Here is a 23,259-nt window from a genome sequence, read left to right as displayed (position 1 = left end):
TTTCCGAATCTAATTTTGTCCTGGCCCATTTTTTCATTAGATTCAATTACTTTCTCCCACTTTCTTCTAACCGTGTCCTTAGCATGTAGTGACATGTTTTTACCACTAGATGTCAGCAACCACCTGTTTTTAGATTGCCTTTTTTTGTTTTCGCCATGTCATGGACACATGACTATTTACAGAAAGGTTACAGTGCAAACAGGTTGTGTTGGGGCCGGGAATTCCTCGGGCTACTTGTTCAGAAAGATGGGGAACAAACAAACACGTGTTACATAAGACATGTTTGTGTAGGAGTGAAGTTAATACTTCCAGGCTAGGATGTCAAAATACTATGTACCCGTGAGGACTTGATATTTTCAGCTGTGGCATTCCCCCCCTCATCGGTCCCTCTAATGTGACATGAACCCGTAAACCGGTGCCGTGTCAACAAAGTGTCAACAACCACAGCGGCCAGCACTGACCCGGCACGGCATCCAGTTTCAGGCAAAACACTGACAGACTGTCCCCTCTCCCCCACTTCATTTTTCCGCTCTTGATTCATTTGAAACAACTGCTTTCATCTGCACTAACAGGCGTCTGCTCCTTATTTCAGGGCTATACGGAGCGGTCCCCACCGTCATAGCCCGATCGTGGTTCAGATGCCCGGTAGATGTCTCTGATTGCAGCCTTGATGGAGAGACGAGGAGCAGAGGGCGATCATTTAGAGCCGTGACGTCTCCCCGTTGGTGATTTGCAGCCAGTCAAGGCAGCAGCAGGTAGCCGCCATGATACAGGAACTTGGGTGATGTGGCCTTCAAAGTAAAAGGGTAGACATGAGCAGAAGAGAGGTGAATGGCCAGTACAACAGAGCATTGGAATAAAATATTTGTTTTCATATAGAGCTGTAGATAGCCCCTCTGTAATGTTCTAGACCTTGTAGGGAATTTAATCATCCTTTCATTCAGGTCAATGTAAACTGCTGTAAACATTTGTAAAGTGAAAAAGGTTTACAAAACCCAAAACACTGGTGCATTTGAATTGCAATGTTGTTTTTCTTTGTTTCTTTCTGTTTTAAAGACATAGGCTAGCTACTTGAATAATAAATAACTGAACGCTGTATTGTGCAAAATCTTAAATGACCTACTAACACCTTCCTTTTTAGGATAGCCTATAAAGTTTGCAAAAGCTCTTTGTCACACTTTTTTTTTTCTCAATATTCTAGGTTCTTGAATTTTCACTTTCTCTTTTTCCAGATCCCTTCAAGTCCAGAGATATTTTAGTCCTGCACACAGAGCATGTTCTAGGTCTTCATTGATGTTCAGGTCAAAGGACTGTGTGAGCTGTTCCAAAAGCTTCAGGTCGTGTTTTTTTTTGAAGTAGTTCATGGTGGAGTTTGATTTCTGCTTTGAACTGCTGTCCTGAAGAAGAGGCCTCTTTTCACTTTCACTTTCCTGACTGACTGCAGGACAGCTGAATCCAGGATTGACTGATATTCAGTGGAATCCATTCATCCCCCTATCTGTGCGATGTTTCCTGCGCCAGTGGCTGCTGCACCACCCCAATGAATAATATTTCCACCCCAGTGCTTAACAATTGCCACAGGGGGGTTACTAAGCACTAACTAAGTAGGGTTTCCGACACATTCAATAGTTACTGTTTAATTTCCTAATTCTAAGTTCATGAAAAAACAAAAAAAACAACAGCATTAACATCTGGAAAAAGGCACCTTTGGGTGCTGTTTGTTGCAGGGTTATATTTAAATATCTTCACCTTATAAATCAAATTTAACAAAATCTGCAATTTGTTTTGCATACAACTCGTAGAGGACACTACACAAGCACAGCAATACAGTGTTAATGTGTTAAATTTCCTATCTGTGGGAGAGAAATCCTGAGTGAGAGCGTAAAGTAGCTTAAAATGGGGCTATGTACACTGACCAAAATATATATGAGACAGTATCTGGTGTGACAACCATTTTCCTCACGCAGTGCAACACATCTCCTTCACATAGAGTTGATCAGGTTGTTGATTGTGGCCTGTGGAGTGTTGGTCGACTCCTCTTCAATGGCTGTGCGAAGTTGCTGGATATTGGCAGGAACTGGTACACATTGTCGCATGATCACAGTATCTCTGTGCATTCAAAATGCCATCAATAAAATGCACCAGTGTTTGTTGTCCATATAACATATGCCTGCCCATACCATAACCCCACCGCCACCATGGGCCACTCGATCCACAACGTTGACATCAGCAAACCGCTCACGCACAAGACGCCATACACCCTGTCTGCCAACTGCCCTGTACAGTGAAGAGAACACCTCTCCAAAGTGCCAGACTCCGTTGAATGTGAGCATTTGCCCACTCAAGTCGGTTACAACAACACGTGGTCTGCGGTTGTGAGGCCGGTTGGATCGATGTACTGCCAAATTCTCTGAAACGCCTTTGGAGACGGCTTATGTTAGAGAACTGAACATTCAATTCACGGGCAACAGCTCTGGTGGACATTACTGAAGTCAGCATGCCAATTGCACGCTCCCTCAAAACCTGCAACATCTGTGGCATTGTGCTGTGTAATAAAACTGCACATTTTAGAGTTGTCTTTTATTGTAGCCATGCAGCCAAATGCACACCTGTAAAAATAATCATGCTGTCTAATCAGCATCTTGATATGCCACACCTGTGAGGTGGGATGGATTATCTCAGCAAAGGAGAAGTGCTTAGGCTACTAACACAGATTTAGCCCGATTTGTGAACAATATTGAGAGAAATATGGGTCTTTTGTGTACATAGAAAAAGTTTTAGATCTCAAAAGTGTTATTTTTGTTCAGTGTACATATCCCCATTTTAAGCTATTTACGCTCTCACTCCAGTGCATATACAGTATTTGACAGTTAGACTATAAGACATAAGCGAACAAGAGTGTTGCATTTATATTTTGTTTAAGTATATTTTGAATTTAAGTACCTCAAAATGAAGCAATAGTACTTATACTTCACCATTGCTTTCTACAGTTTAAAAGTCAGGCGTAAGTAAGGCGAGTCCGGTATTGTTTGTTCTAGTTCAGGGCTTTTTTTACTACTTTTAACACAGTAATGAAGGGAAAATTGGGTTCCCCTATGTTAAGAAAAAGAAATTAAAGAAAGTATTTTAATGGCTAACAAAATACTATAGTAACTTAGAGCACAATGTCACCATGCAGGATAGTGTACCTCCTGTTTCCCGTTTCCACCAAATACTCATCTGTAGAAATGTCAAAAATCAAAATGACACTTTCATTACAAATGTAGTAACAGTAGGTCATCCATCAGTTAAAATGAAGTCATCAGTCAAGTAACAATACTGCAGATGTGTCTTTTTACTGACAGTTAAATATTTTGATTCATAAGCACTGAAAAGGTTTTTCACAAAGTGCTACCCAAATACATTCTTACTGCACTGAATGCCAAAATCCCCTTTTTATTGACTGTCACATAAATATTTTGATATTACTGTAGCCTATATAGACAGTGATGAATGTGCAAAATATAAATGAATGATCATAAATTGTTAGGCCTACATAAAAAAATTGTAAATATGAATGGGAAAATGAATATGCAATGGATTTATTTTTATTTTTATTCCAACACTGACTGGCCACAGTTGAAGTTACACAATCTCTCGGTGTAAGATTAATATTACTGACTAAATTCTAAAAAATAAAAAATAAAAACTTTCAATTTGGTCATCTTCAGTGGCACATCAAATCTTTGTTTCAAAAAAATAGAAGTTTAGCTACGATTATTAATCCTCATCAGTTAATAACAATAACTTATCGATTATAATGACTTAAATGTAGCCTACTGTCTTGTTCAAACATTTCAACATGTGGTTTTCAATGGGGGGTTTTATTTTGAAAGTTGCACTCGGAAGCGGTGTTGTTCGGCCGCTGCTCTGACTGTCGTGGCTGGCTCATGATTTGCTTACTTGGAGCAGGAGTGAGTTTGGAGCGGGTACTGTGAAATGTGTAAGCATGATGTTGCCTGGCTAATCAGCGGAGGACGTTAGCAGACAGAGGTAAGAGCTGTGACAGCTTTCACACTTTTATTCTTTCCACTCGTCTGTTCAGCGCGTTCATTCCGCTCCCATCAACTTCTTCGTAGTCTCTCACACTAATTTGAAGATGTTATATGACGACACTTTTGGTGGCGGATTTTTTTTTTTTTTGTCATTTCGTGTGACAGCGGACATGTGCAAATCGACCGAAGTTTCAATGCAGCCAGGTTTGGGCTTTTTTTTTTCTTTCTTTCTTTTTGTCACCAAACTTGAGGAAGCTCAGTCTGGATAGCAGACAGTTCACTCCACCGTGGTTATCACTGAGACTATATATTAGAACAAAACTAGGTCTTTTTTTTCTTCTTCTTTTTTTTGCAGGCAGCACGCGCTCCCTCGCACGCGCCACACAGACAGTAAATAAGCGCGTAGTGGGGGTCAATTTGTCGCAATGTGTTTTGGATAATGCAGGTGGATTTTGCGCGTCTGCACCTGATGCGCTCCGATGTTGCGGTTAGTTGAGGATGCAGCCTGTCAGCATCACCCGAGGTGCCGCTGAGTGGTCCGACTACACTAAACATCCACAGCTTAGTCGTCCCTCAGACTCTCATCCAGGTATTTAACCGGAGCGTGGGGAACACGAGGCGCTGCCAGGGGCTCGCTTTATTTCATCCTTTTCCTTTTTTTTTTTTTTTTTTTATCAACGCGATAGTTTCAGAAGTTATTCGGGGATTTTAGCGGAGTGCTTTAATTGTCTCTAACACATGTAATCATGGACGTGCGCAGCCTAAATGAACTAATCAGCCCTTCAAGGCGTTTGTTAATAGCAGGCCTACCTGTTGAGGGCATAGGTGTGTGTGTGCGTGTGTGAGAGAGAGATAGAGTTTGTGTGTGTGTGCGTGCGTGCGTGAGAGGTAGAGAGAGAGAGGCGCTTGATAAATTGAACCGTCACCTCTCAGTATGCAGACGTTATTACAGCGACGTGACCGCCTCTCAACGAGACCTCAGACTAATCACCTGCAATGGAAACTGTTGCTTTGCGCCTATCGACCTGTTGTCTGCCTTTGGTTCTTAATTAAAATAAATAAACATGTTGGCTGCATGAAATAAAACTGCTGCAATGATCAAGTAAGAGGTTTATATTGCACAGACTATATTCCAGTTGCTATTTCTTAATTCATTTTTATTTAAAATAAACATCCCTATTGATCGAGCATGGATGAAAGTGTAGACTGGAGTATAATTAACTGTCTTTTGCATCACATTGTAAGTGAGACAAGCGCTAATGATCATCTCCCCTCCCCCTCCAACCCAACCCACAGACCCACAACCAGCTGAAGGCAAGTGAAGCAGGCAGGACAGCCACACCTCATGCGTGGGCTCAGCAAAGGTCCGATTGGATACGGGTCTGACAAACATGGGTGTGCTCCAGCTCCACAATCCCACTCACCCCAGCACGCTGCTGCAGCGGGCCAATCAGATGCGCCTGACCGGCACTTTATGTGATGTCATCATCACGGTGGATGGCCAGGAGTTCCCGGCGCACCGCACCGTCCTGGCGTGCACCAGCAAGATGTTTGAGATCTTGTTCCACCGCAGCAGCCTGCGCTACGCCCTGGACTTCCTCTCCCCCAAGACCTTCCAGCAGATCCTGGAGTACGCCTACACCGCGTCCCTCCAGGCCACGGCCGAGGACCTGGACGACTTGCTGTATGCCGCGGAGATCCTGGAGATCGAGTACCTGGAGGAGCAGTGTCTGAAGGTGCTGGAGACCATCCAGGCAGAGGAGAGCGAGGAGGTGGCGGCGAGGAATCACAGCTCTGGAGACCACAGTGACCACAGCCGGGCCAGGCACTGGAGGCACATGTTGATGTCCAAGAAGCATTCCATACAGGACGGACCCAACCGCACCACCCCCACCGCTCTGCACCACCTAGCACTGTACATGACGGAGAGGAGCTCTCCCGGTCCAGAACCTGAGGTCGCTACCGAATCCAGCCCCAAGCTGGAGACAGACGTCGGCATGGACAGTTCCCAGCAGTTAACCCAGGCCTCGTCTCTGGATCCTGCCAGAAGCATAAAATCAGAGAGCATGCAGGTGGACGAAACCAACAGTTGTGAAGGCAGGTCCTCCAGCGCCGGAGAGGGAAGCTGCATGTCCGACCAGCCCAGAGACGAGGGCCCGGGGACGCCCCTGAGAGGCAGCGTCATCACCAGCGCTCGAGAGCTGAACCCAGGCCCCGAAGACGGAAGACAAGTGCTGGGGAGCTCTCTTGACTGTTTCCCGGGGATCGCTGAGAAGCATCTGGCCTCCATATACACTGTGCCCTCCAACCACACAGGGGAGGGGATTCTGCCGGTGTCTGTTTCAGTGGCCCCGTCCCTGGGAGTGCCGCTGGACCCGAGGGCCTACAGCGGGCTGCTGCACCAAGGCTTATTGCACAGAGAGCTCCTCAGCAGGCTGGGCCAGTTTGCAGCAGGGATGAGGCATGAGGGCCAGGCTCAAGGCCAGCAGTGCTGTGGGGAGTGTGGGCTTCAGCTGCACAGCAGGCAGGCCATGGAGCAGCACAGGTAACATGCAACGTGAAACATCTATCACTGCCACACTCTCCTCTTACACTCTACTGCAGCATTACACTGTGTTTTAAATCATTTCTAGTGTTTTATAGTTTATTTTTGGCTCCAAAATTGAATTATCACTTGTTAAAACCAGACGAGTTCATAGTTTTAGCCTATTACGTAAAAAAACAAAATAAAAATAAACAAAAAAAAACACTGCCACTCTCTGCTCCATATTTTCACTGACAAATGTGTTACGCCTTAGAAAAGATGTGCGGAATTTGAAGGTGTGTGTGTGCTGTGTGCGGCATGATGAATGTGAGTATACGTGATTATGCTGTTAAAAAAAGCAGCAGACACGTGTCTCTTGAATTCAGCTGTTTGCTTGGTCTTCAGGATTTTTTCTCCCCCTTCAACATGTTAAAATACTATGAGAGTTTAAAGCTGGAAGGAGAAACAGCAAATATGTTAATTTATTCTCAGGGACACCTGCACTCGTGTCTTAACAGTGAGACGTGTCGGGAAGTTTTGAATCGGGTCTTTGTGGAGGATTTGAAATAAAGAGGCCTTGGTGTGTTATAATGCTGTTATTTACAAAGCCTCATTTCGGAAATTCTGTTTGATTATTTGTGCAGAAGTGTGTCTGGCTGTCTCCCAGGCTATTTGATATGCATTCCTTTGCATCAGCAGAGAGCAGCCGCTCAGCAGGGACCAGGCTGGACGCTTCAGCTAGATGATGGATAACTTGTGCTTCTCGACTCGCTCTGTCGTTTTTTTCTTTATTACTCCTTTATTTATGAGCTTGCCAGTTTGCATTCTGTCATTGTGCACAGAAAAACTTAACAACCATCTCAGTGGCAACTCTCATTAACTTGATTGCAGATCTTTATAATTCTGTGTGTGCTTGGCAACGTTTGACTCATCACTAATCATTAGAAACAAATCTGTCAGCCCAAAGTCCTAATACGTAACTAACTAGCCCGTGATTAGGATCAGCGCCCTTCCCTGTCTGCGACATTTCAGGCTCGTGCCACTTTAGAGTTGTGTTGAAACTGCCCAACGAAACAGAGCATCCTGTGGGATATTTACTGATGCGAGCTGCTTACTCATGGAGACAGGCGGATGTCCGCAGGTTGAAGGAGTTGCATTGGTGGCACTGCTTGAGGATGTAATGAAGTTGCTGCAGGTCTGTAACCAGGTCACTGAGCATACACCTGGTCTGCAGATTGACATTTGTAGTGTTGTTAAAGAAGCGTCTCCTAGCACAGTCATAGAATGAGAAAAGCACAGGAGTTTAATAGATTTGTTTTAGAATTTTTACTAAAGTCGTTCTGTTCGAATAAAGGAAGAACATTTATAGATATTCAGTGCAAAAATGTGAAATATGCAATTCTTTCTAAAACCATTATGTGCCTATAATGTGGCTGACATTACAAAATTAAAATGACATTTCAGGTAATTTTTAAAAGGTTACTGCAAACTTTGCAATTGAGTTGGTTTGAAAACAAAAGAAAATGTTCAGTATCCCTAGATTAATAAACTGTAGATATCTTTGTATGATTTTAAGGAATCTGAATAATACCATGATATTGTCATTGTTTTTTTTGTCCTTTTTAAATTGATGATTTTGTTTTTATTATACTGGAGAGGAGACAGGACATGCAGAGAGAGAGAGAGAGAGAGAGATGAGGAGTTAAATTCTAAAAACGTCCCAACCTGGTCATCACCTTAACTTATAGGCCACAGGCAGTTTCACCATTATTATTAATAATAATAATAATAATAATTTTGTTAACTTCGAAAAACATTTTAATACAATTTTACATAGGAATTAACACATTGGAGAAACAAGGAAATCCTGGTTCACACCTAGGACTGCCAAAATAAAAGCTTCTGTAAGTAGCTAATGAGATAAATTACCATCATCATTAAAAGTCGGTTAAATCATCATAGCTGAAAAATTACCAGTGCTCCTGACCAGGTAGCTGCAAAATTTTCCCTGTACTTAATATGTAAATGTTGATTTCATGTGTGTTAAATAACATACCAGGACATTTATTTTGACCCGAGTGTGTTTAACCGTGCACTCTTTTCAGGCCATTTGCTGTGCTGTGAGCGGGGTGATATAAGGATAACACTACAGATGCCTCGCATGCTTGGATGTGTGTGATATGATATGATAGGTTTTGCTGCCGGCAGAGCTTCAGCGAATCATCTTCCCTTTCTTCTTTTCATTGCAGTTAACAGGAGTGTATGTGCGCGCATGTTGTGTTGGGATGTGGATTTGCGTGCATGTGCTTGGTGTGTGTGTGTGCGTCGTGTTTTGTGTGCATGCCCAGTGTCTTGCAGTGCTGGCGGGTGGAGGCACGCGTATGTCTGCACTCTGAAATTAGCCAGATATCCTATTGTCTGTGTTCTTTTAGCATTCATGCGTTGTGATTCACAACTCCAAGGGCCTCTTACACTAATGATGCTGCATTCAGTGAGGGATTCTTGCCGGAATTAAAACATGCTCCTCTTGTTACGAGGACAATGATGCTTCTGGGTTTGGGAGACTGTACCGAGAAGGCGCAGAAACGAGATACTTTTATTATCACGAGTGCGTTCTTCGCTCTGTTCTTGTCTCTGTTAACACGCTCACATTAGTGTTTGTCTTTCCACAGGAGGCTGCATAACGAGGAGAAGGGCCACGGCTGTGAATACTGTGGCAAACACTTCCAGGACAGCATGCGGCTAAGGATGCACATGCTGTCTCACACAGGTACTTAGTAACTCTCACACTCCTCATCTCACAGTATTCTGTGCTTATGAAGCCTCTTGATAGTGCGGCCTTTCAAATGCACCTGTTCATACTACAACCCCCCCTCCTCCCACCAGTTAGTGCTTGGATCATGCTTTCTTTTTCCATGCTTAGGTCTATGTACCTCTCCCCTCCCGCTCCTCTCCTCTCCTCCCCGTCCTTCTCTCTAGTCTCTCTCTCCGTTTGAATCGTTTCTGTGTTTTTTCGGAGACTCTGGCAGCTCGCCAGCTCTGCCCCTTCTGAGTGATGACATCATCAGCTGCCGGCAGGCCTGGGTGTTCTGCCAGTGTTCCGAAGCGTGTGTGATGGCTCGCTCGCAGATGTGTGTCCAGGAACACACTGTACCCAAATGCAGACTTAATCAGACCTGACTGCTCTCCCAGCTACTTTATCCAAAATAGAGAAAGAGGAGCAGAGGGGTGGGGGCGGGAGGGTGGATCAGGGACTAAAAATGAAACTAAAACAGAAACCTCAACTGGAATATGTGTATAGAAAAGGCGAGGTCCCTTGTTCGGGAATGACATACTGCTGACAGATGAGAGAGAATCTGCTTCTTTAAACTTCACCTGAGTCGTCCCGTTTTTTCCTCCTCGTCTATACCCTCTGCACAACCCTAAACACACACACACACACATGCGCTTTGTCTTGCGTTACTTGCAGACCTCAACAACACGCTTTGATTTTCAATTCGCAGTGACATGCACAACAGCAGCACCTTTAACCTAATTTGAATTTTTGCATAAACTCTCCCCATCCCAATATGTCAACCCATAATGCTACAAAAAAAGAGAGATGTGGATCTCATTTCTTTGTCACTGTGTATTTCGGTATAGCAGCCTTAGATCCCGCTGGTTGCTAAGGAGCGAGTGCTCCACTGCTCTAATGGGCTGATTTGGTATTCAGCTCGATGCTGGCTCTTATTTTGGTATGCCAGACAAAGTGTTTTGATGGAGGACGATTGCAGCCGCGTCTGGAGACAGTTTGATGGTTTATGGATGAGAGCACACTCCGTGCCTTTGACTGCACAAGACAATGCACTATGTTCTCTTCTTCCCTTATCACACAATCTCACACAACACAACACACCACACTGGACAGCGTCACACAACATCAGGATCTACAACACTGCTCCAGTGTTACTACCATATAAGACTTCTCTCAACCAAGTTTTATTTTTGTGCCGTGTAACAAAACGCACCATCCCAAACAGTAACAGTTTGTTTTCAAAAATTGTTGTTTTTAGAAATGAACAGATTGGGGCTTTTTTGTTATTTGTGTGCAGCGCTGGGAACAGTGGCACAGTGTCTGTGTATAGAGGCATCGTAAGAGTTGAAAGAGGACCACATTTAGGCTGTAGCGCTCAGAGTTCCCAAAGCTTGTGGGTGTTTTAATGAGTCATTTTAACTTCATTTAAAGCCAGCTGAGCAGAAAATAGATCAGTGAATGAGCCCTGGGCCAGTATGGATCTGCAACCGATTTACATCTCTGTGAGAGCCAACCCACATGCAAACAGCTGTGAGAGTGAATGTGTGTGTGTGACAGAGTGTGTGTGTGTGTGTGTGCGCGCGCCTGTGTTTGACAGAGTGTGTGTGTGTGTGTGTGCGCGTGCATATCTGTCCTATGTGTCTGTCTGTGCAGGTGTGAGGTGAGTGCAGAACAAGGATTGGATGTTTCTGCAAGCGGTATGCATACTTGTCTGTTTCATGTCTTCATCAGAATAGACAAGGGCATTCCAAAGGTGAACTGGGAACTGTAGTTACAGTGTATGCGATGGGATTTGGGGTGTTGACTCTGAAGTGTTTTTTTGATAAAGGGATGTGCCGCAGGCGGGAAGCGTCTGCTGTAGAGAGAACACCCAGTCCTTCTGTGGCCTCTCAGGCAGACAGTCTGCTCACTGTTCAGAGACTGATAACAGGGCACGGTAAATAAAACTCTTCAGCTTGGCTCCTTTTTGTCAAGAAGAAGGCCTGTTGCACCCTGTCTGGTGCTTTTGTTTGTCCTGAGTTGTGTTTTTATTGCGCTTTCCTCTGCTCCATTGTACTCTGTGCATTTGCTTCCTTGTGTTAACACCTGAAAAGCGCAAGTGTGTGACAAGCAGGCATCTTTGGTGACTTCTGAAATGGGGTGCCTTTGTTCCTCTCTTGTCGCTTTCTTCACAGTTCTCTATAAATGCTAAATTACTTGACTTGCTCTACAAGTACAGACACACATGTCTGTGTTTATGACTGATCAAGATACGTTTTATCTACAGCTCCTGCAGAGGCGCTGGTGTGTGATCAGTGTGGAGCGACGTTCTCCTCAGAGGATGCTCTGGAAGCCCACAGGCAAACGCACACAGGTACTTCACAAACGTGCACCAACACCGCCAACAGTGACACTTGTTATGTTTAACCAGGACGCCATGCATTGACCTGTTGAGTAAACCATGACTACAGGACTTGTGATTGTGGGTCTGAACTTGCTTGTCATGCTGGCAGGGTTAAACTGTTCCTGTCATTATGCTCCATAATTTATCAACATGGAGGTGGGAGGCCCTCTCACATATCACCCACTAATATCTGTTGGCATCCAGACCCACTGCGTGCTACTTCACCACGGCCGCTGCTTTACAGCGCAAGTATTACAGTTTCACAGACGTTATTCTCATCTGCTGCCTGAGAGCGGCCAAGGAGTTATTTACCCTACACTGACACACACACACAACACCACGATGCACCTTTTATAGTTTTCAGTATTCTCAAATGAAGAAAATCCTTTCCTGTCCGGCGAGTGTCTGCCATTAACAGTTGGCACACGGATGAGTCAAAAAAAATGTTTTTTATTAAAGTTGTGCTTTTTGGCTGAGTGACTGCACAACCTGGATGGTGACTAGTGATTTGCAATCTGGACTCATCATGCGTGGAACAACTTGCTTGAGGAGCAATTCTTAGAAGAAAAATTACTATTATAATTAATAGAAGCAGGCAAACAAAGAGACTGAACAGTGCTAGTTAATTAAAAGTTAGACAGACAGCGAAGTGAATTATCAATGAAATAAGAAGTACTAAAATCAGGAGAAAGCCAAAGAACACAAATGTTTTTTCTAATCTAATTGGTATTTGTAATGATTAATAATTGTACGAGTATTACTATTATTAGTTTCAGGAGTGTTGTTATTACTTTTAATACCATTTTATAACTGAGGCCAACATACAAGGCTTAATTAACTAATGACCTCATTAAAAGTATTACTTTCTCTAATGAATTGGACTTAAATTTATTGTGCCACTGGAGAATGTAGTTTTGCAGCCACTGGAGAATGTAGTTTTGCAGCCAAGTGAAACATGGGGCATAAACACATACTGAACACAAAATACATAATACCTGTACACCTAAGTAAAAATGCTAAATCCAACCACACAAGCTCACCAAAAATATCATATTAATGTATTAGTATTAATCCATTTAACTGATGGGTCATGTACCAGGGTTCTGCTGGTGAGTATTCTCTGCCAACATGGCTTGTTTAATATTTTTAGCTCTTTGATAATTTAAGGAAGGAACGCTCCTGTGAATTGTTTGATCCCTGACACCTCGTGAGGAAAGCTTCCAAAAATCTGAATAAAGAAAACTTTTAATGACTTCATATCATTTATAGCACACACTCGGGTGCTTTAGCCGAAACTGTTTGTTAATTAATTTATCAAGAGAAAATTAATCTGCATCTAGTTTGTTAATGGTTCATTTCTTTTAAACCACAAATACCCCAAATATGCTTCTACTGGTTTCTCTGAAATTTTCAACAGTTGATGACTCCTTACTTTAAAAAAAAAATAATACTCATGGATGAAGATCTCACCTTGGGAACTGGCACTATTTTCTGACAGTTTATTGACCAAATGACGGATAAAGAAAATAATTGGCAGATTAACCAATAATAAATGTAACTAAGTAACTTGCAAAGTTATTTTAAAGTTTTTCTCTTTTTATGTCAATAAATAATGAACCCACACTCTTGTGAGTTACTGCTTAATACTGGTCTGTTCGAACACTGACAAAGTTAGTGTCATTGATAAAATCACTGATAAAACCTATGACCTGGATTGAAGCGACCCTTAACTCTTAAATATTATCCCGTGATCTTGGAGTGACGGGCCTTAACACATGTTTTCAACTCAGACTTCTCTGACTGTGAAAAACAGGGGGATTGTTGTCAGACGGTACATATGCCTGACAGTGTCTGAATCCACACCTTTTCTGCTACTGTCAGAGAAAGGTGATAACCCTCTCAGGAGAACTGGCATGTAACTGTAACTCCAGGTGGCACACACAGTATGAATAGTTAATGGATGTGGACATGGAGGGGTGTTAACGATGCCCAGAAGTTTCTACCCTCATCTCTCTGAGTTGTAAACATCCAGAGCTCGGTTTCAGCTTGGCACCGTGTTCAGAGCAGGGTACAGGAGGGCATTACTCTCTCATTTTGTCATGATCTCAGCTCAGTCTGCTGTGACGCATGACCCTTTTTACTGACTCTTATTGTGGCTCTCACAGCTGATGACATGAGCTGCAGGTAATTCAATCAGCTGTGTTGAGGTTATGTGGGGAAATTATGACACTGCTCCAACTCAGTTAAAAGATTTAATAAATATCACCTGGATTTTATTTCTCCTAAAAACACACGTGATGTTTTAGTGCTCAGTGCCGATGGTGCAGCCACAGCTTTAATTCACCATGTGGCATAACCAGTGAGCCAAATGAGTTTCCTCTTAGCAGATTAACACTTGTCAGACCTCAGCAGCTGCAACACTGCTGTCCACCTCCTCTGGAGGGGAAATAATACTACTTTTGGGAGACCTTACTCTGAAGCAATTTGGCAACACTGCCTGCAAGACCAGTTTACAGTGAAAGTCTCTTTAGCCATTTTGATATGTCAGAGGTGAATGGCCGTGGGTTGCTGAAGTTAGAGATCAAAGAGAGGAGGGAGGGGTGGGGGTTTGGGGGCGGAGTGGACTGTGGGAAGGGAAGGGGGTAGGGGGTATGTGAGGACTTCCTGAGGGCAAGAGGATTGCTGTTGGTGTTGGATGCCAGGACTGAGAGGAAAACAACATCATGTGCTGCTGTTTACTCCTCACCACAGCACTGTCATAGTCTCCTCTGACCCACTTGTCAGTGCCCAAAATAAAAGAATGGATCTGTCTCCGAATTGCTCTCACAACAAAGGGGTTTGTTTCATCAGAGCAAGTCAAGGGTCTGGGACGCTAAGCTTTCAATATTGGAAAACCCAAGTCTGTAGCTCATCCACAGCAAACACAGAAAGTGACTGTATATCCTTCAGACCATAGTGGCCGACCATTTTGCCACCTTGCCTTCAAGGCAAAGGCCACAAGAGTGCTGCCTTTGTGTACTCACAGCAGCTGCACTGTTTCCACACATTACGGGCTGCTTCATCAAGTGAATAATATTACCTTCTGTCCGAACCCTAATTAAACCGTCCTGTAGTCCATTCAGATACAGCCCAGGCTTTATAATGCTGCCTTCTTAATGCAGACCTTTTAGCTCGCCTAATTGAGTGTCCGTCATCATATTGCACTCTCCTGTTAATACTCGGTTGTAATGCGTACAAGCCTTAAACTGAATTGAACTGTGCTCCGTTTGCTCATTGTGTCCCATCGTATTTATTTGCGCTGACTGCCGTGACACACAAAGCTGTACATAGGAAGACCTATCGTTCCCTGCAAAGTGAAATACAGTATATAGAGAAAATATCGTAAACATTCTTGGAATCGAGGCGAATGAAACGGTGTGTGACCTCAATGAACCGCTCCATGGAATGGTGGTTAAACACGAGCAACGTATCTCTTGTTGCATTAATTATTGAGTCGCCTGTTCCTCACTCGGGTAGATTAGCAGTCTACTGATGAGCACCCGGGGTTGTTTAAGGTACTGTAGTGTTTGTGTGTGTCTGTGTGTGCCGCCTCTCGAGTCGCCACAACTACAGGAAGCGCCTGTATGATCACATACAGTAGTATGAATGCACAGGGTCATGTGAGGTCTGGCACATAATGTTGCCTGCATGACTGTGTGTGTATGTCTAACTGGGGGATCAGTGAGCAAGCAGACAAGTGAGTAAACCGTATAGACACTGAGCAGGGCCTCAGGAAATGGTCCATAGCTTTGCATACTTTAGCTGATGGACATGATCGGCCATGATGTAATATTGTAATTTGTGAAATCTGTGAAATTCCTTGTCCTCTTGAGAGCAGCAGGGGATTTGTTTAGTGTTGACTTGGCTGTCATTCACAATTTACTGAAATAAATACCTCCACAAATCTAATTCTGAAGGGATTCTTTTAAATAGGGCAAATTATAATTACAAGATAACAGCCACCATGATATGTTTTTGTTTCTGTAGAGTTCAGCAAACATAAAGTAAAATTATTGACAAATCAGTGTAAATGGTGGGGAGCGGACACTAAAGTTAAGATTAACACAGAAGAAATTATACAGATTTGTGGCCGTCACTGAATACAATCTCTTGTTCAATTTGCAGTGGGTTTACTCCCAGATTCTCAGGGTGGGAAAACTTTTGTTTGCCGCTTGAAAAGAAACAGGCTGCGCTTATTTGTGAATGAAGGGATTAGCTTGAACACTTCACCCCAACAAGGACCATGATCCTATCTGGTTGCCTAGACACATGGTTTTGTTTCTTAGGCAGCGTGAGAGCCTGGCTGGCTCCCACCTCAGTTGGACTGAATAAGTGGCAGATGTATGAAGGCTGACCATGTTAAAGCACATGAGCGTACACATCGCCTTAGTGGAGATATGCTGAAAAAACTGAAAAACCTCAGAAAAACTGCTCCAAATTACAAAACTAATTGTGCATTAGACAAGCAGCTTGGTAGTATAACGCACAAAGTAAATGTTTATATCTATGCCTCATAGCAGAACTGCTTGAAAGTAAATCATTATTCCCACTGTTAAGGCTCCCTCCCACTAAACACAATGCACAGTCAACTCTTCAGCCTTTTGAGGAATACCATTGATTACATGGTATTTACCCCATTGAGGGCCAAGGGTCAGGGGGTCATCCTGTGCCTTAAAACCCAAATCCCAGGCCCATTGTCTGGTTAAGGGTGAGAAAGCAGGGGGCAATGACAGCCAACTTTAGGGCTTATTCTCTCATAAAGAAGCTCCTCCGCACTTATTACCAAAGCTTACTGGAAAACTCTACGACTGCAAATCCTTTTCGTTTGAAAAGTTAACAGCACAGCGAGGCGAAATGCCACCACTAACGCATACAAACACTTCCTTGCCTCCGAAGGTTTTTGTTTACACTTCAAGACATTATTTGTCATTTTTATTTTCAGCGTCGGTTGCGCGGAATAAAATCGAAAACGACTGCAGAGCTGTTGTCACTGTGTGTCAACCTGAGATCAAGAGTGAGATTCTTGTGACAGAATATTTGTCATGTTTCTTTTGTCAAGTTTCAGTATTGTTGGTGACAGAGGGATCAGGATATACGTCTGTGAGTGTCTGCGAGTGTGTCAGGGAGTAACGGTTTACCCCCTTAAACAAACCGGAATGTGAAACTTTTGGGAGCAGGCAGAACAAAGCATGCTGGGATACATTGAAACAGCCATTTACAATATATGATGAGTGAGTTAGTAAAGAGAGTAGAGAGAGGATAATTAAAGTAGCTTTGAAGTAACTACAAGGTGGATAATGTGTTATTCAGTTTGTTAAGGGCTCTGCTCTGCTTTGCCTGCAGCTGAACTGGACACATTGGAACAGAAAGCACTCCCCCTTCTGGCTGCAGCGGAAATTACCACAGAAACTAGTTAAAGCGCATCAAAGCTCTACACCACAGGTCATTCAGCGACTGCATTTTGTGCTGCTTGGATGTCTTTAGCCATTTTTAGATTGATCATTATCCAGGCTGCACAGTTGCACGACGCATAGTGAACTGGCATTAGTTAGGTATGACTCAGGCAGAAAGTGAAGCTGGTTAGAGAGTGAAAGGATTTCCTGTATGGTCAGCAGATGAGGGGGGTTGGGAGGGTACAGAGGCGTTGAGAATGGAGGGTCTTTTGTCTTCAACTAAAATATTGTGATCCGTGGGTGAGAAAGGGCCTTGGTCATTAGTCGACAGCATAAAGACAGGGATTGTAGGAGTTGTGTGAGTAGCCTATGACTAATGGGCTTGGTCAATGAGGGCCTGAACCTCATTGTGTAACCTTTGTGCAAGAGTCCACAGGATAAAGCCTCCGAACAGGTGCAGTTCATTCCACCAGCTCACCTCCCCATATGATTGTTAAGATCAGGGAATGTCTTTCATCCTGTCTTCTTTCTGTTAATGATTACGAATGATCAGTTCTATTAGAGCCGTTTTGGAGGAAACATTTCAAAACTAGGTTCAAAAACAAGCACTATAATTTCAAAGAGGAGGCTTTGTGTGTTTACTCCGAATTGTACTTATCTGTGAAATGTTAAGACTAAGAAAAGCGTCTTGTTTGTTTGAGCAAACTGTGATTCGTGGATTAGTAAACAACACACAGTGAATGTTCCTGATTTATCTCTGAAATGTGAATTTTCTTGATTTGTTTCTTTTTCTTTCAGCTTTGAACAGGCTTGTCTGTTAACTTGATTGAACCTAAAGCAAGTGTCTGACACTCTTCCCTCTTAGTATGAGTGTGCTGTATCCCTTTCCCTGCGTTAATTCCAATTTAATTGCCAGTTGCCTCAAGGCACTTCAATAACAGTAACAAATGATTTGATTTAGTGGACCTCATCAGACTGCATTTTAAATGCGACACAGCAACCCCACTTGAATTCCAATGAAGTGCTGGCACAGTCCTCTGTTTACTAATGATCCTCCGCTGGAGATGTCTGATTGAATCTGAGTCAGGAGCAATGGGACCTGCTAGCATTGTAAATGATCTGCAACCTGAGCAGACAGAGAAATAAGGACCTCATAATCTCACATTAAAGCCTCACTCTCCAGGACATGCACATTATGTCCAATGCAGCTGATTAACCAGTCTCTCAGTCTTACCACACATATGAGTTTGCACTCGTCAAAACACACACACAGTCAAACACTCATATGCCAGCACTCCAATCCATCCTGGCATTCACAGCCTGTAGATCAAGTGTTGACTGTATGACAGCCAATGGATCTTCTTCACAAAGCCATTTTGACTTAAACTACCCTACCAGCGACTCCCTATCTGTATTCCTCTCCACACTCTGTGCAACAGGAAAGCAGCCCCAAAGAGATGCCAGGTCACACACAGGATTAAACTGGATTGTGTTTTTTCCTGCAGTCCTGCCTTTAATGGCTTGATATCACTACTTAACATTCTGCACGGAGCGCATAGTGTAGGCATCATTTAGGGTGGAGCTACTATCAGCCGCTCTTTGAGCACAGAGACAGAGGACTTCACAGGCTGTAGCTGACTCCTGATGGGGAATGAAGAGAATAATTACACATCTAACACACCAGGAAGGAGCCATTGATTGTGTGATTGGCATGCTGTGCATTGTGTGGGAAATTCTTAAAGAAAACAATGACTTTCATGGTTTAAAATAGAACGTATAAAGACTCACAGTAGAAAGTGCCTCTGGGCTTTTAGGGGAGTTAGTTTAGGTAGAGGCACTTGCTCTTTGAAAGAAGCTTTTCCCTCTGAGGACTCACACAAAGTTGAAGTGACCCAGTTTCCCCACTTAAGGCCCTGTCTGTGTATGGTACTGAAATAACTGTGCGTCTGTGTCTTGTGCGTTCTCCAGGGACTGACATGGCGGTGTTCTGTCTGCTGTGTGCAAAGCGCTTCCAGACCCAGAAGGCCCTGCAGCAGCACATGGAGGTCCATGCAGGCATGCACAGCTACATCTGTAGCCACTGTGAGCGCCCCTTCCCCAGCCACACCACCCTCAAAAGACACTTGCGGTCGCACACGGGTAAGACACGGATCTTTTGCACCGCTGTTGCCGTCTGTGCTGTCATCTCCCGTCACAAGACATACACATTTGGTGTCAAACGCATGCATATGTTGAGAACCAGACAAAGACGGTGGGTATTTATTTTTGTATTTGGGTTAATTTCCTTAGGTTATTGGCTTTCAGGTTTTAGTCAATTTGCATGCATCCTCTCCCACCCTCCTTTTTTCCTTCTCTATAAGATGACTCACTTCTCTGATGACAGCACTGTACCGTTATGGCCGGTGCATATTTTGGGCAATTTCATCCTGTTTATATTTTGGGTTCTTATACAGCCTTTGGGCTTCTGCAATTCACGGCTGTCAGTTCTAGTGTGGTTCACCCAAAATGATAGAGGAAACCCAAATAAATATTGAAGGAAAAGCAAATGGAAATGACTTGTCTGTGTGTTCTACCGAGGGTGAGTCTTAGTGCCGCAGGAGACGGAGAGATATTTACTGAAAAGATGTCCCCCTTTCTTCTTTTACCTTAAATAACACTCCCAGCTGTCAGGACGGCTTGATGTCTAGACAGGAGAAATACATAATTGATGTGAAGAGACAGAAGTGAAGGGAGTTTTGGCCATGGCAGCGTATCTTGTTTGTATGCCATTCTGCTTGGAAGTAACATTTTGTAAATGTCATCTGCTCCGCAGTGGGGTGGAGGATTGGGGAGAATCGGCCTGTAATGAGGAGAGCAATGTATCCTCTGACTTGGCTGTTGCTGTGGACACTGAGATAATGAGGCACATAGGTCATTGGAGATGAGTCAAACCCTCAGCCTAGGAGAGAAATAGATTAACTACAGTATAGAGAACAGAGCAGCACATGCCTGGAGGACTTTTATTAGCTATTAGCAGACAGCCACGAGGAGTGTCCTCATGTCATAACATTAGCAACGTTTGAAAGCACATTATTTCCCTGCTTGATATGCATGTGCACAAAGGGCTGTGTGACTCTTTGACCTACGCAGCTACATATGCGCTATACCATGTTGTGTCAAGGATAAAGTTAGCCTTTAATGCCTTTGCATGATAATGGGCTATGCTGGTGTTGTGGCTGCTGTCGTGACACGGTGTGTGTGTTTTCAGGCGATCACCCGTTTGAGTGTGAATTCTGCGGGAGCTGTTTCAGAGACGACGGCACGCTGAGGGGCCATAAACGCATCCACACAGGAGAGAAGCCTTACGAGTGCAATGGCTGCGGGAAGAGGTTCAGCCTCAAACACCAGCTAGAGACACACTACCGTGTACATACAGGTGCGAGTTCATAACACAACACTCAAACACAGAGGAGGAAGCAGGGTGTACAGGTGCTGTTAACAGAGCTTAGTCTAATTCAATATTTTTTCATTAAAGAGACATGAAAAATATAGACTTATGTCTCACTCTCAGTCAAATCCCACGAAAATGAATTGATCCTATTGGGGAGTCAGGACTATTTTCTTTATAGTCAAAGCCACGGAGCTTCTATGTGGTTGAGAAACTATTCAAAACACATCAAAGAAGCAGACTGTTGCACTTAGTTACATGTTCCTTCATTATGATGAACACGGCCAGTACACCGTCCTGCTGCTGTAAATACTCACTAAATGTTTAATCATATGCAGATGAAAACGGTTACAAATGCCCCCGTTTGTGTAACATTTACTCAAAACTATAGCACCCAGCAGTTTTAGGTAATGATTTATTCTGTTTCAAGAACACAAGTATTTCGGTGGCCTGTTTTTTGAAGATTCACGGCTTTAGTGAAAAAACATTGGCTGGAGGTTCATTTCATGGAGCTTTAGAAAATAACAGAAATATACAAATAATATCCAGAGCCAAAATTGTTCCATATCAAACAAAGATGTATTTTTTTAAGGATAAAGAGCATTAAAAATTGAAGGATAAGTACAGAAAATCCTTATCACTATTGCCTTAAGTTAAGATAAACTGATTAACTTTGACTGAAAAACGCAATTAAACTATTAGACAAAATCTTTTTTGTGTGCAAAAAAAAAAAGTAGAATTTCCTAGAAATTCCTTTCTAATGTCACAGAGGTCAGAGAGAAACTAACTTCATGCTCAATGACACTGACGGACACACACACACACACACACACCAGAGTAAGTTCAATGGACTGAAATAGAGGTGAATCCCGTTTCACCTGGCAGGCCTCTAGCTCTGGGTCTGCAAGGTTAATGCTGTATTGTTGAATTTTTCAGGTGAGAAGCCATTTGAGTGTAAGCTGTGTCACCAACGGTCCAGAGACTACTCAGCTATGATCAAGCACCTGCGCACTCACAACGGAGCGTCTCCGTACCAGTGCACCATCTGCCAGGACTTCTGCCCGAGCCTGGCTGCCATGCAGAAGCACATGAAGGGCCACAAACCCGAGGATGTGCCGGCGGACTGGAGGATAGAAAAGACTTACCTGTACGTCTGTTACGTCTGAGCAGGACTTGGACCCCACGCACAATCTGACACACACACACACACACACACACGCGCACACACACACACACACACACACACATGTAGAGTTGGGTGAAAACCTCAAAAACTCCAGTATTTCTTGTGTGTAAAGTTGAAGGATTAAATGTTTCTTTATGGGTTTAAAAAAAATTCAGACTCTTTTTGGATAAACTGAAAAATGCATTGTGGGAAGGTGTCATTCTGGAAGATAAAAGGTTTTTACCTAACAACAGAAATGTATGTACACACTAGGGATGCCAATAAGGATTAGTTTCATTATTAATTTGATTATTTTTTGCAAATAAACATTAAACTGTTTAGAAAATGCTGCTGTCAAAGTGACACCTTTAAACAACCACTTTTGTCCAGCTGACAGTTCACTAGAAAACAGATGCAGCTGAAAGTCAAATTCACACATTTTGAGAGAGCAAATATTTTGCATCTTTCTCTGAAAATAATTTGACAAACAGTTCATTGATTATGTAAAATGTTGACAGGTTTCTGACAACTTAACTGTTTCAGCCCAAATACACACAAACATACAGAGTCTTTCCCGCTCTCTCACACAAACACATTCAGTTTTGATAACAAGTGTATCTCTAATGGATCCACTGTGGTTAATTTCAGTGCCACAATGGCTGCGACTGCTGACCTGTATGTGTAGCAGGAGCTTTGATTGCTAAACCATCAGGCAACCTGAGAGTCAACGTCTATGATTGTGCAGTCGGTGTTGAAAACAATTCCATGAAGGCTTGATTGGCTGAACTTTGCAAGGTTTCTCTCCTAATTTCCTGTGACTTCTCAGTTTTGTTTTGTTTTGTTTTGTTTTGTTTTTTTCTTTCTGCTGTTGGATTTTTATTTTTGAGTTGTTTATTTTTTGCATGTTTTACTTGAATGGCTGCCACGTTTTGACCTCATAAGCCTGATCTCTTTAATTGCCTTGTCTTTCTTGCAGTGGGTGTTCTTGTTTCGAGGTAACTGGCTCACAGTTTGAGTTACTCTTGCAAAGAAATAGGTTTTGCTATTTATATGTTGTTTATTTGTTACCAAATATGTACTGGTTTTCATCACACAGTCGGTGTCTCTTGGGATGATTTCTAGTAGAGCGAGCTCTACCTCTTTGTTTTAAACCTACTGCAAAACTATTCATCCATTAGTTGTTTTAATTTTTTCTAACAAATTCGTCATAACTTCAATGGTCAAGCAGTGTGTAAAAAATGCGAAGAGCCTCAACCTGGCTTTATGTGTAGTTTTATATCATCATTACCTATATATAGATGTCTTATAAAATCACAAAATCAGAATTTTCTAGAAGAAAATTAAAGAAAACGTGAAAAGAAGTTTTGTTTTTTTTACAAAACATGAAAAGAAAATTCTGACATTGAATCACTATGAGCAGGTTATTGTCAGTTGTAGTGTAGCCGTAATGTTCAAACTGTCATGGTATGTTATTCCCTTATGTGAGCCTTACACAGGCCT

The 23,259-nt window shown here is 43.0% G+C and overlaps 1 protein-coding gene across 1 annotated transcript; it reads left to right on the top strand.

The window, feature by feature from the left end:
* Nucleotides 1-3,903: 3,903 nt before the first annotated feature.
* Nucleotides 3,904-22,346, top strand: zbtb16b (zinc finger and BTB domain containing 16b). Its single transcript, XM_083984607.1, has 7 exons — nt 3,904-4,032; nt 5,331-6,579; nt 9,231-9,328; nt 11,619-11,705; nt 19,136-19,306; nt 20,415-20,582; nt 21,531-22,346. Exons 2-7 carry the CDS (start codon nt 5,426-5,428, stop codon nt 21,758-21,760), a joined length of 1,908 nt encoding a protein of 635 aa, XP_083840733.1. The 5' UTR covers nt 3,904-4,032; nt 5,331-5,425; the 3' UTR covers nt 21,761-22,346.
* The last annotated feature ends 913 nt before the right edge of the window (nt 22,347-23,259 follow it).

The sequence above is a fragment of the Trachurus trachurus genome (assembly GCF_905171665.1).
Source record: "Trachurus trachurus genome assembly, chromosome: 13".
Taxonomy (NCBI): Eukaryota; Metazoa; Chordata; class Actinopteri; order Carangiformes; family Carangidae; genus Trachurus; species Trachurus trachurus.
The sequence above is the reverse complement of the archived record's forward strand: the minus strand, read 5'-3'. Positions and strand labels throughout refer to the sequence as shown.

What these genes read in the sequence shown, in the direction of transcription:
- zbtb16b (XM_083984607.1), top strand. Translation starts at nt 5,426, where the DNA reads ATGGGTGTGCTCCAGCTCCACAATCCCACTCACCCCAGCACGCTGCTG. An exon ending in GCACATGCTGTCTCACACAG is followed by an intron (nt 9,329 to 11,618) that starts GTACTTAGTAAC and finishes TTTTATCTACAG; the next exon opens with CTCCTGCAGAGGCGCTGGTG. An exon ending in ACACTTGCGGTCGCACACGG is followed by an intron (nt 19,307 to 20,414) that starts GTAAGACACGGA and finishes GTGTGTTTTCAG; the next exon opens with GCGATCACCCGTTTGAGTGT.